At 44.1% G+C, this 10,659-nt stretch overlaps 2 protein-coding genes across 10 annotated transcripts in view; one reads left to right on the forward strand and one right to left on the reverse strand.

Moving 5' to 3' along the window:
• The window catches only part of PRMT7 (protein arginine methyltransferase 7), a 27,475-nt gene extending 20,786 nt beyond the window's left edge, over window positions 1-6,689 (reverse strand). For 5 of the 8 annotated variants that reach the window (XM_039382550.1, XM_039382544.1, XM_039382547.1 and 2 more), the window contains exons 1-5: window positions 4,861-5,481; window positions 4,054-4,090; window positions 2,644-2,793; window positions 1,141-1,249; window positions 304-416 (exon numbers count right to left, since the gene is read on the reverse strand). In XM_039382550.1, coding sequence (XP_039238484.1) covers window positions 304-416; window positions 1,141-1,249; window positions 2,644-2,793; window positions 4,054-4,090; window positions 4,861-4,955 — 504 coding nt within the window. In that variant the 5' untranslated portion in view covers window positions 4,956-5,481. Of the gene's footprint in view, window positions 1-303; window positions 417-1,140; window positions 1,250-2,643; window positions 2,794-4,053; window positions 4,091-4,860; window positions 5,482-5,657; window positions 5,696-6,586 lie in introns of those variants that run through there. The other 3 variants (XM_039382549.1, XM_027750016.2, XM_039382548.1) reach the window with 3 other exon arrangements.
• Window positions 5,701-10,657, forward strand: SLC7A6OS (solute carrier family 7 member 6 opposite strand). Of its 2 annotated transcripts, none has more exons than XM_039382574.1 (5): window positions 5,701-5,916; window positions 6,637-7,056; window positions 7,230-7,427; window positions 8,295-8,418; window positions 8,863-10,657. In XM_039382574.1, the coding sequence occupies exons 1-5, from the start codon at window positions 5,773-5,775 to the stop codon at window positions 8,982-8,984; spliced, it is 1,008 nt and encodes a 335-aa protein (XP_039238508.1). In that variant the 5' UTR covers window positions 5,701-5,772; the 3' UTR covers window positions 8,985-10,657. The 2 variants fall into 2 exon arrangements, with proteins under 2 accessions (XP_039238508.1, XP_027605851.1); XM_027750050.2 differs by having other exon boundaries at window positions 5,703-5,916; window positions 7,233-7,427.
• The last annotated feature ends 2 nt before the right edge of the window (window positions 10,658-10,659 follow it).

The raw sequence follows: 10,659 nt of genomic DNA on the forward strand, positions 1-10,659 counted from the left end.
AGGCTGTTATTAAGGAGAGCTTCAAATCATAACCAAAAGGCATCTGTTAACCAGCAAGTTGTTGGTTTCAACACAAAGCATCTAGGTGTGATTTCAGAGCCTGTGATTTACAATATGAACTCAAGTAGCTTTATTCCAGGAATGAGCCTAGTAAATTATTCATTGAATAAGAAACACACAGCTGATGGTGTATTTACCAAGGGATGCAGAAGCCTAAGTATAATCTCTATCTTAGTCCAAAAAAAAGACAGAAGGATTTCCCTAGAGATAGATGTGACACACCATCATTTTCTATTTTCTTACCTGTACAAGGTATTTGTGTGCGTGCTCATATGTTGGTAAAGCTCCTTCTCCTATCAGCTCTGTATCAAACAATTCTGTGACCAGGATGTTTGCACGACATTCCATATCTCCATCTAAAAGATACAAATTAATATTGTAATGTTGAGCCTTTATATAAGTCTTTCAAGAAAATGCTATCCTAAGAACACAAGTAATTAAAAAACTTATTCCTGTTAAAGAATCTGCTGAAGATTGCAAATTATTTTCCTTTAGAAGTCTACTATGAAATACAAATGACTACTGAAATATCACTAGAACACTTCCTTTTGAAGTAAGTTTCTAATATTACTTTCTAGAGTAACAGAACAGTTGAGGTTGGAAAAGACCAAGTCCAACCATCAACCCAGCACCGCCACCACGTTCACAATTCCAGCCTGTCCCCAAGTGCCACATCCACGTTGTTCAAACACTTCCAGGGATGGTGACTCCAGCCCTTCCCTGGACACTCTGCTCCATGCTTTACAACCCTTTCCGTAAAACATTTTTTCCTACTATCCAATCTAAACATGCCTGGCACAACCTGAGGTCACATCCTTTGTCCTGTCACTTGTTATGTGGGAGAAGAACTCAACCCCTGATTACAGCCTCCTCTCAGACAGCTGCAGAGCCATGAGGTGTCCCCTCTGCCTCCTTTGCTCCAGGCTGAACAACAGCCCCAGGCCCCTCAGCCACTCCTCAAAACACCTGTGCTGCAGACCCTGCCTGAGTTTTGATTGCAGACACATGGAGAATAAGACATCCTCCTTCATGGTGTTCAGCCACTTGCCAGTTTTTTTAAGCCTAGCCTATTTTTCTCACCTGGGCCAACTGTGACTTCAGTGGAGTGCTTGTTGATTACCTTGATCTTGTCAGAAAAACCATTTTTCTCCACTATCTTCACAGCAGCGTTAGCCATGGGCCTGAAAACCTGTGAATGGCAAGAGTGTAGCAAAACGGTAGATCACATCAGCTTTCCAAAGTGGAAGGACACCGGCACAAAATGCAACATATTTAGTTCTGAAACAAATGAACAACTTCTGTATCTTCTCCCATGTCTGAAGTCCATGAAACAAGACAGCGAGCCTTGCCTGAAAAATTCATAGAGCTCCAATGTCACTGTTACCAACTGAGTATCAGCTGTCTCCCAAAGCTGTTCCAACTGAACTTTTGAAAGACAAGAACACACATTAAGAGTATTTTAGCATTCACATTAAGCAAACTTATTTATTTCTTTGGAAAAATATGTATATCCATCAAGAGAAGCCACAAGAGACTTACATGTGCCCAAGATAATATCTAAATAAATAAATGAACTCAAAACAATCAGCACTGAAACAGTCACTGAAGTATGCCAAAAATCTGCTTTTATTAACAGCATAAATGTGAAAAGAATTTTTGTTTCCTTCACAGCAAAAATAACAAAATGACCAAGAATATGTTGAAAGGGTTTAATGTTCATATCCAGTTTTTAAACTCAAAAATTTTCAGTGTTCCATCCAGTCACATGACTTTACTAAGACACTTGTGGCCACTCTGGAAACCAGCACAAACCTCTCTGATGGCTTCCTGTGTGTCTACATGAAAGAGGACCGTCCTGAAAAATGATCATCAGATAAAATTTTAAATTAAAAAACCAACATAGATGTCTACTTGGGTAGAAATCCCACAGTACTCTTTCAACTAGACCCTACAGACAAGTAGATCTTCTCTTTGTTTCCTCAAATGCATCAAAAAAACCCTAAACTGGCCAAAATGTTCCTGTCGTTATCCTTAATATGAGTATTGGCTGTTAATGACCATCAGGATGTTTCTTAAGTGCCAATAAAAAAGGAGATGTTCTATCTCATCCCAGAGAGATGGAAAAGTCCGTTCATGAAATGGCCTCCTTATTACAACGTGGTTCATGTTATGATTAAGTGGTCTGAGAATCCATCTCCAAGAGTTAAAACTTCTAAAGATCAGCAATATGGTTAGAAAATACTGACATTTTTCAAAAACACGGTTGAAGCTCTATATTACACTTGACTTTTGATAAAAAGTAGAGACAATGAAATACCAGAAAACTTGACTCAGAAATTTCAATCTGTACATTTACAGAAACTGTCCTAAAAATGAAAAATATACTATACCTTTTCAACTATGTTCTTGCAAGACCTAGGTGGTTTTGACACATGAAAGGCTCGAGTTTGCTCTTCAGAAGCCACCACAGAAAATAACAAATGCATGCAGTCCACTGATTGTGCAGCCAGAACTGCACTGAAGCCTGCAAAGGCAGCTCTGAACACACATGCAGCACATGTGCAGCCCCTACCAGATGCTCACCTCGACTGCATAGCAGAAATCTGCCCCAGCTGAAGCTGCCATCATGGCCAGGAGTCCTGTGCCCGTGCCTATGTCCAGAACTATTGCTTTGTCACCTCTCTCCTTCACCCTGCTCACTGCAGCACGGATACCTTGGTAGTACTTCACATTCTGGGGAGAAGAAAAACCTTTAATCCATTTACACTTTCCATTTTTGTGCAGAAGTCTTGAATTCTCCAACCACAACTTTATAAGCAGAAAAAGGCCTGGAGACATTCTTTATGCCTTACAGTCACACCAAAGCCATCTTCAGCAAAAGCAAGTGTATCTGGTGGGATCAGTCCATTTAAAGCACATCAACTTCTATCACCAAGTTCACACTGTCATTGATCAGTCAGCTATTCAGACCACATGCATAATTTCCAAATGTGATACATTTTCTGGAGCAAATAATAAAAAAATTTTCCCCTGCAGCAGCATTCAAATAATCATAAACTGACTCTGACAGTACAGGAGCTACAGTGTCTTGGATTTAGATTCCTCTCTTCATCTGCTGAAAAATGTTCATACATGAGAAGCAACATGTGTAAATAGTGGGGTTTGGTTACATACCATTAAATGGGGCTACAAGCACACCAGCATCAAAACAGGAGAAAACCAAATGGTGTCCCCTGTCAGCTACAGGATACACACTGAAATGTATGCCCATATTTCCTTTCTAATAAGCTATTGTTAAGACATTCCTTTCCAAATGATTTATCAAGTCTTTCCAAAGATTACACTACCTTTGAACATAACACATTTGGAAGGTCTGCTGGATCCCTTTCTGAACAATTCTAGTTAACACTCTCCATATACAGAATTCCACTAGAGTTGTTTTAATTACTCAGACACAACTTGCTGTCTTTACACAGCTTATTAAATGCCTGATTCCACTGATGTGTCTTAATTCAATATAAATTCAAGACTCATTGTGGAGGAACCAAAGAAGTCTTTCAAGAGGTTATTGATGGAACGACTGACTAAATGGCTAGAGCAGAACATTTAAATTATTCACTCCAGCCTTCAACATGCCTGCAAACATAGTAAAAATACCATAGAAGAATAAAGAGAATTTTTACAGGAGTGTAAGTAAAGTCACTTTTACAGCCCCTGAAATTTCACCTAAGGAGCTCTGTCAAAAATGTCAAACACAGAACAGCAAAATCAGCTATTGAATGTAAACATGTTCTTCAGTACACAACAGAACACAAAAGTCAGATGTAAGAAGGCATCTGTTGATCTAAGAGCAGCTCTGGTATCTTAAAGGGTACAAAAATGTGATCATTTAATCTTTCAGAGAAACCTATATAATCATGCAGTGGCAGTTATTCAAGAGAAAGGAAATGGCCATTTTCTTACCATTCAGAAGGGTTTGGCCTCTGTACTTACTCTGTCTTTATCATGAAGCATATCTGCATAGCGTGACCTACAACAACAAAATTCCAGTCAAAATATTCCATATTGTAAAGCACAAACTGCAGGATCTCAGAGAGCCTCCCTTGTTTCCTCTTACTAAGGCAACTGGTCCCCATGGCCCATAAATGCCCAAACAGCTGACGTGCTCTTTGAGCATCTGAACTGTTCACCAAATCTGAGGAATAATGTCATTTCAATGATCTGGCCATCGACATATAAATGAATTAATTAATTGCTGGCACATACCCTCCCCTCAGCAATGATCCAAGACACAGACCTATGGACAAACTGCAAAGTAACAGCTGGGACAGATGCAGAGTCATACAGACCAATACAGAGATTTAAATTTCTTTGGTCCCCATTTCTTCACGGGTTGCACTACTTAAAAATACCCCAAAATCTAATCTTCCCACCTACCCTTAAAAAGTTAGTAGAGTAACAGACAACTGGCAATTATTTATTGCACTGGGATTTAAAAGAAATTTAGTCAATGCATTTTGCCACAACTCAGTCATTGTCAGTATCAGGATCAGCACCTCAGAAAACATTTTAAAAAGTTTAGAAGGAATTTATTTGGAGAATAGTTCACAAAATTTTACACTGACAGTTCTGCCCTGTACAACACCAGGCACGTTCACTAACATTTAGGTTATCCTACAGTCTGATCAACTCATGCCCTTAAAACTTCTACAAAGATAAACCCCAAAACTGACATGAAAACAAGCTGAGTTTGCTCTTTTTTGGTGGCTTTAGGGGAACAAGCACCTTTTTCCATCATACCTGGCAATCTCCTGGTGGTAGTCATAGTCCTCAGCCTCCTCTAACCACTCCATGGCACCAGTGGTTGGATTAGCTCTTCCACAAAAGGTCTTCATGACCAGTCTCAACTTGTTCTGTATTATTGATGTATTACGTGCAGTTTTGCTGCTTTCACTTCAGTGTAATACACCAGACCCTGGCTGTGAAAAAACCACAAACCAAAAACAAAACTCCCAGTGAAAACAACTGTTACTTCAGCCATCACTTGAGCTCTGGGTACCTGTTACACCTGCCTTGCCCAGAAGCCAAGTGACCGCTTTACGCTTTCTCTACAACGATGTTTTAAACTAAAACATGTCACCCAGTCCCGCTCAGGAACCTCAGCGCAAAAAAGAAATCCCCTCACGGTAAATCCTCAGGGAAAACTCTTCCCGCCCTGTCCCGGGGTGCCGGCACAGCCCGTGCCGGGGGAGGGCCCAGCGGAGCCCGGGCCGAGAGCCCGCACAGCGCCCGGGGCCGGGGCAGGCCCGGACCTCCCGCCCCGCGGGGCTGCGGCGGGGGCGGACAGGGCGCTCTCCGCTGTTCCCGCCGGCAGCCCCGGGCCGAGCCCCCTCACGGCAGCCCCGGGCCGAGCCCCCTCACGGCAGCCCCGGGCCGAGCCCCCTCACGGCAGCCCCGGGCGAGCCCCCTCACGGCACAGCCCCGGCCGCGCCCCCTCCCGGCAGCCCAGCACAGAGCCCCCTCACGGCAGCCCCGGGCCGAGCCCCCTCACGGCAGCCCCGGGCCGAGCCCCCTCACGGCGCCCGGCCGGTACCCACCGCTGCCGCTGCTGCCACCGCCCCGCGCGAACCGCGGCCGCCCCGGCCCCGCCCGGCTCCCGCCCCTTCCCGCCGGGATCCCGCCCCTTCCCTTCCCTCCCCTCCGTGCCGGGCCATGTCCTCCGCGGCCGTGCTGCGGGTGCGGCGGAAGCGCGGCGGCTCCGAGCCGGCCGAGGCGCTGCTCCTCGCCTGCAAGCGGCGGCGCGAGGAGCTGCCGGAGCGGAGCCTCTTCAAGCTGGTGGCGACCGTGTCCTCCAAGGTAGCGCGGCCGCGGGGCCGGCTCGGCCCAGCCGGGCTCCCGGAGGCTCTCGCTGGCCCTGGTGCTGCTCCCGCGGGTCTCTCGGGTCCCTGTGGGTGCGGCCCCGGAGAGCAGCGGCGGGTGCTGTGCCGGGCCCGAGGGGCAGCCCCTGCGCGGGGCAGGACAGAGTGACGGGCACTGCACAGCCTGTTCAGCGCTCGCTTCTCGCACTTACAGGCTGTTCCTCACTCAGAGACCACAGAACAGTCAGCAAGTGAAGCCCGAGTGTCTGCTGTTTGAGGTGCTGAAGCTCAGCCCTCCAAGGATAACAACTACCATCCGCTATCCGGCCTTTTATATTGAATCAAACTGGGATGTCGTGGGAAATGATCTTTATAGGACATTGTAAAGGATATTTTGCCTTAAATTCAGGTCCATCGCGGTCTTCCAAAGGCATTTGTTTGGACGGTTATTCCATACAACAAAGTAGTTTAAAAATCAAATTGAAACAGTCTTAGAACTTTCCTTCTATATCTTCTGCTTTTTTCTCCTGATATCAAGAGAATATTGATTGTTGCGTTGCTTAAAGCAATAGCAGAAGTTAATTTGATGTTAGGAATATTAGAGCTGCAGTTCTTATTGCACTACTACTAGTAGTCATTAATCCCTTCTAGGAAGGGGTAGGACTTACTATGCTGATGCTGTCATTATATTCCTCCTCCTTTTTGTTCCTCTACTCAGAATGAACCAGTTCAGAAGTACGTTAAGGATGCCATCACACGGGACAGAGCAGCTCAGAGCCTGCGGCCCCCTGTGGGAAGCACTCAGCGGATCCTCCAGGAGCTCCAGCCCCCTGTGGGAAGCACTCAGCGGATCCTCCAGGAGCTCCGCTCCTCCAGGCAGGAGAAGAGGAAGGAGAACCGGTACCGTGTCATAGCCAGCCACCGACCCGCCTGTGCTGAGACAGCCGTGCCTGCCACAGGGGCTGGGGCTGACACTGATGGGCACGGGGCAGGCTCTGGAGCACAGGAAGATGCTTCACAAGGGGAGAGCGGTGCTGCTGATAAGAGTTCGGACTGCTGTGGGAAATTCCAGTTGTTTGATATTGTCCAAGAGGAGGAGATGGTGGGAGACTGCAGCGTAACCTCTGCCAACCCCCAGGTCAGCAAATCAGCTCAGTGTTCTTGAATACTGTGATCCTGCTGTGGGAAAGTGTTTTGGTCTCAGATTGCAGGATGTCATCCTTAGTTAGCTGCAAAGAAAACTGGTGGCTGTAACCAAGATTTTGTCTGCATGACTTGAGTGGAAATAAGCATTTTTTTATTTTTTCTTAGCAGAAGATCGATCCAGATGTGATTCTTTGCAATGCAGTAGAGATGATCCGTGAGCGTTTAAATGTTTCTGAAGATGCTAAAAAGCACTGTGAGAAGGAAGATGAGTATGTTTATGACATCTACTATAAGGAAACATCAGCCCCTGGTTGGATCGAAAATATCCTTTCTGTACAGCCCTACAGAGAAGAATATGAATGGGTAAGGGTGTGGAAAAAAGGATCTTTCTTAAATTGAAAGGTCACAAATAAACATGCCAAGAAAGGTCCTTTGAGATAGACACTACACATGTGCTCAGCGACTTCTGCCTTAGGCCTCTGGTGTGCTGTGTTCCTGCAGGTTACTGTTCATTCATTAAATGATGATATGACAATGAAAACTGAAGGGATGGTGCTCATGTACTCAGAAAAATCCATCTGGTTTCAAACTGCCAATTACATTTTGGCACACAAATGTAAACTTGAGTAATTCACGTCTCACTTGTGATTAGGAGGCAGTAATTAAAGTATTAAATATTAACAAAGTAAAAATATTGAAATATTGTTAATACGTCTGAGTGGAAAGAGGAGCAAGGAGACACACAACTTTTTCAGTATTTGAAGACTGGACTTTAACCTTCATATGAGATACTTTTTCCTAGTAGAATTGTCCTTCAGTGACTGTGGAGTTAGGAAGTTTAATGTAAGCTTCAGTCTTTTGTTCTATAGATACTGTGATCAATAGACTTACATATTGGAAACCTGAAGCTACTTTTTCTTTTCCTTGATCTATAACACTACTGCTGAAGTGAGTGGGATTAAGTTAGACATTAACATTGAAATGCTGAAGTGGAACATGTAAATATGTAACTGAACTCATTTCTCACCTAAAGCAGATTTGAAGTGTTATGGTGAACACAGTGACAGGTCCGATTTTTCTGCAGTGTCCTTTGTGTAACTGCAGAATTCCTTGTGCCATCAGTGAGTGTCTCTTGGCTCTTTCTGATCTGTATAGTATTGCACAGGTGGATGAAAACCCACTTAACATTCACTACAGACTCCCAGCATTATGTTTTGTGTTGACATGCAGGTAAATGATGATCCTGTTCCAGAGGAAGTGTATGAAGATGAAGATGATGAAAATGATGAAAATAACTGGCGGAATGATTATCCCGAAGAAGATGAATTCTTACCCGAGGAAGATGGAGAAAAAGGTACACCTATAATAAATGCTGTTTGCTTTCATGCTGTGCACATAAATCCTCTTCTTTTTCATGCTAAAAAAGCAACTTAACTGAGCACTGCTGGGGTAGTGTTCTGCCCTTAAAATGGGTAAAATCTGCTTAGAGGAACATTATCTTTCTGGGAACTAGAAGAGTGTTTTTGCAAAGTCAAAATTAAGTCATTTTCAGACTGCTGCAATTGCAAAGGATTGCTTGCTTTGAGAAGGAGTTGATGACTTGGGTCCACATGGTTGTGAAATGCTGCCTCTGCCTTCTCAAGTCCCCATCCCAGAGTACTCCAAGCACAGTTCAAACCTCACCTAATACAGAAGTTGTTCAGACTTTGTTAGTTCCAAAAGTACCTTAAAATAGTCGGATTAACTTATTTAACTAAAAAGAAGGGATAATCTATAAGTGTTGATGCTCTTTTTGTAGAGCCTGAAGAGAGCTCCAGTGATGAGGAGCAATATTACAGGAGAAGAACGTGGGACAAATACCGACAGGAGGTTCTACAGGAGTTCGGATACGACGAGATGGAAGATTTGGGTTCTGACTAAAAGTTCTTTTTTGAAGATGAAACGTGTGCTGAAGGTGAAACTCTGCTGTGGTAGGAGAATGCACCATGGGAACAGCCAGCTGCAGCTGGCAGATCTCAAACAGATGGGTGTCAGTGTGGCCACTTGACAACACAGATTTTTGTTTGAAGCACAAGTGTTGTACAGAGGTTCTGAAGGAACTTTTTTTTTCCCCAAAGCTCCCTGCCCAAGCATTTGTTCCTGTAGTGCCCATACCTCCACGTCATACATGGAAGTGCTGTTGGCAGCAGCCCTTCTGGTCATGGCTGATGTGCCAGGTTTCACAAGAAGATCAGTGTGTCTGCCCTGATGGCAAGTGAAGTCCTTGAGAAAGGCACTGTCCTAGTGCTCTCTACTGTATTTGTTTCTAAGTGTAAGTGACTTTCTTTACAAGTGTTGGAGCATATGAAATGCCCTGACCTGTCCATTGCTCTCCCAGTAGTTTTACTGTTGGAGTAGAACAGTGCATGCTTAAATTGTAAATAAAAATGTTTTGACTAAGTTTTCTGTACTAACTTAAAGATCATAAGAAGTTGGTACAGCAGAAGCCACACCATCTTAACTTGCATTTATACACCTTTAAAACCATTTAGTCCTCCGTGTTTGAACACACCAAGTGTTTCAGCACTATCCTCCTGGAGTCTGTAAAGAATGGCTGATAGGTTGTGAGATCAATGTCATGCAAGAGCTTTAGGCTGCAGCACTGGCTTTAGGCCAGTTAGTTCTGACTGGTAAAGTCAAAGTAGTGGAGGCAAAATTTTTTCATTGTTGGTTTCAGAGCAAGGTTATCTGGCCCCAGATAACCTTTGTTACCTTTGCCACGACCCGTGCCTGTTGAAGCTCTGCTTGCTCACTGGACAGATGGCTCAGTTGGGTACTGAATCTATTCCAACCATATGCAAGATTGAAAAGCTGGATTAAAATGGCTAAATTATAGTTTTTATTTAGTAGTGAAAAGACCAGATATGTTTTATGCACAGTTGGCACATAACTTCCTCAACTAGAATTTAACTCCCTTAAATCCCAATGCTGCTCCATAAACGTATCCCAGGGCTCCCTTTGATGTTAGTCTTCACCCCACCACCATCTGCCCTTCTCTGCACTTTCTAAGATAACCTTGGACATGGGGTCAGTGCAAAAATCCAAATATTCTCACTGTTATTCAAGTGGTTGATGCAAATGTGGTGCACCACTGGAAGTGTGCATTGCTTCAGCCATAATCTGATTACGGGATTTAGTTCAGCTCAAGTGCACAAAACAGTACCTGTGGCCAAACTCAGATCAACTGAGGGAGACACTCTGAACTAAGGTAAAGATTCCAGGTATGTTTCTGAAGTACATCTCACTCTTGTAGCCAAAGAGGCTGCTGCTTCTTGCCTTTTGCTGCACTGAAATTCAGTATTACAGGTGTCCTGAGGTCAGGCTTACAGCTATGGAATTACAAATATTACTCATTAGCAGGTCTGTGCTGCAGTAGTACTTTTAATTCCATTTTTATTTCTACTTTCTCTCCCTGCTGCTTAGCTTTCAGGATCTAGTTTTTGCCACAGAACTTCTGCTAGAGAGGAAAAAAAGAGAAAGTGGTTTCTTCTGTGAGGTGGTCTTTTTCTGGTGAGCAGTACTGATAGTAATAAAGGGAATTTTCTGACTGCTGAGG

Source organism: Pipra filicauda, unplaced genomic scaffold (assembly GCF_003945595.2).
Source record: "Pipra filicauda isolate LSUMZ 115617 unplaced genomic scaffold, ASM394559v2 scaffold273_size1055052_pilon, whole genome shotgun sequence".
Taxonomy (NCBI): Eukaryota; Metazoa; Chordata; class Aves; order Passeriformes; family Pipridae; genus Pipra; species Pipra filicauda.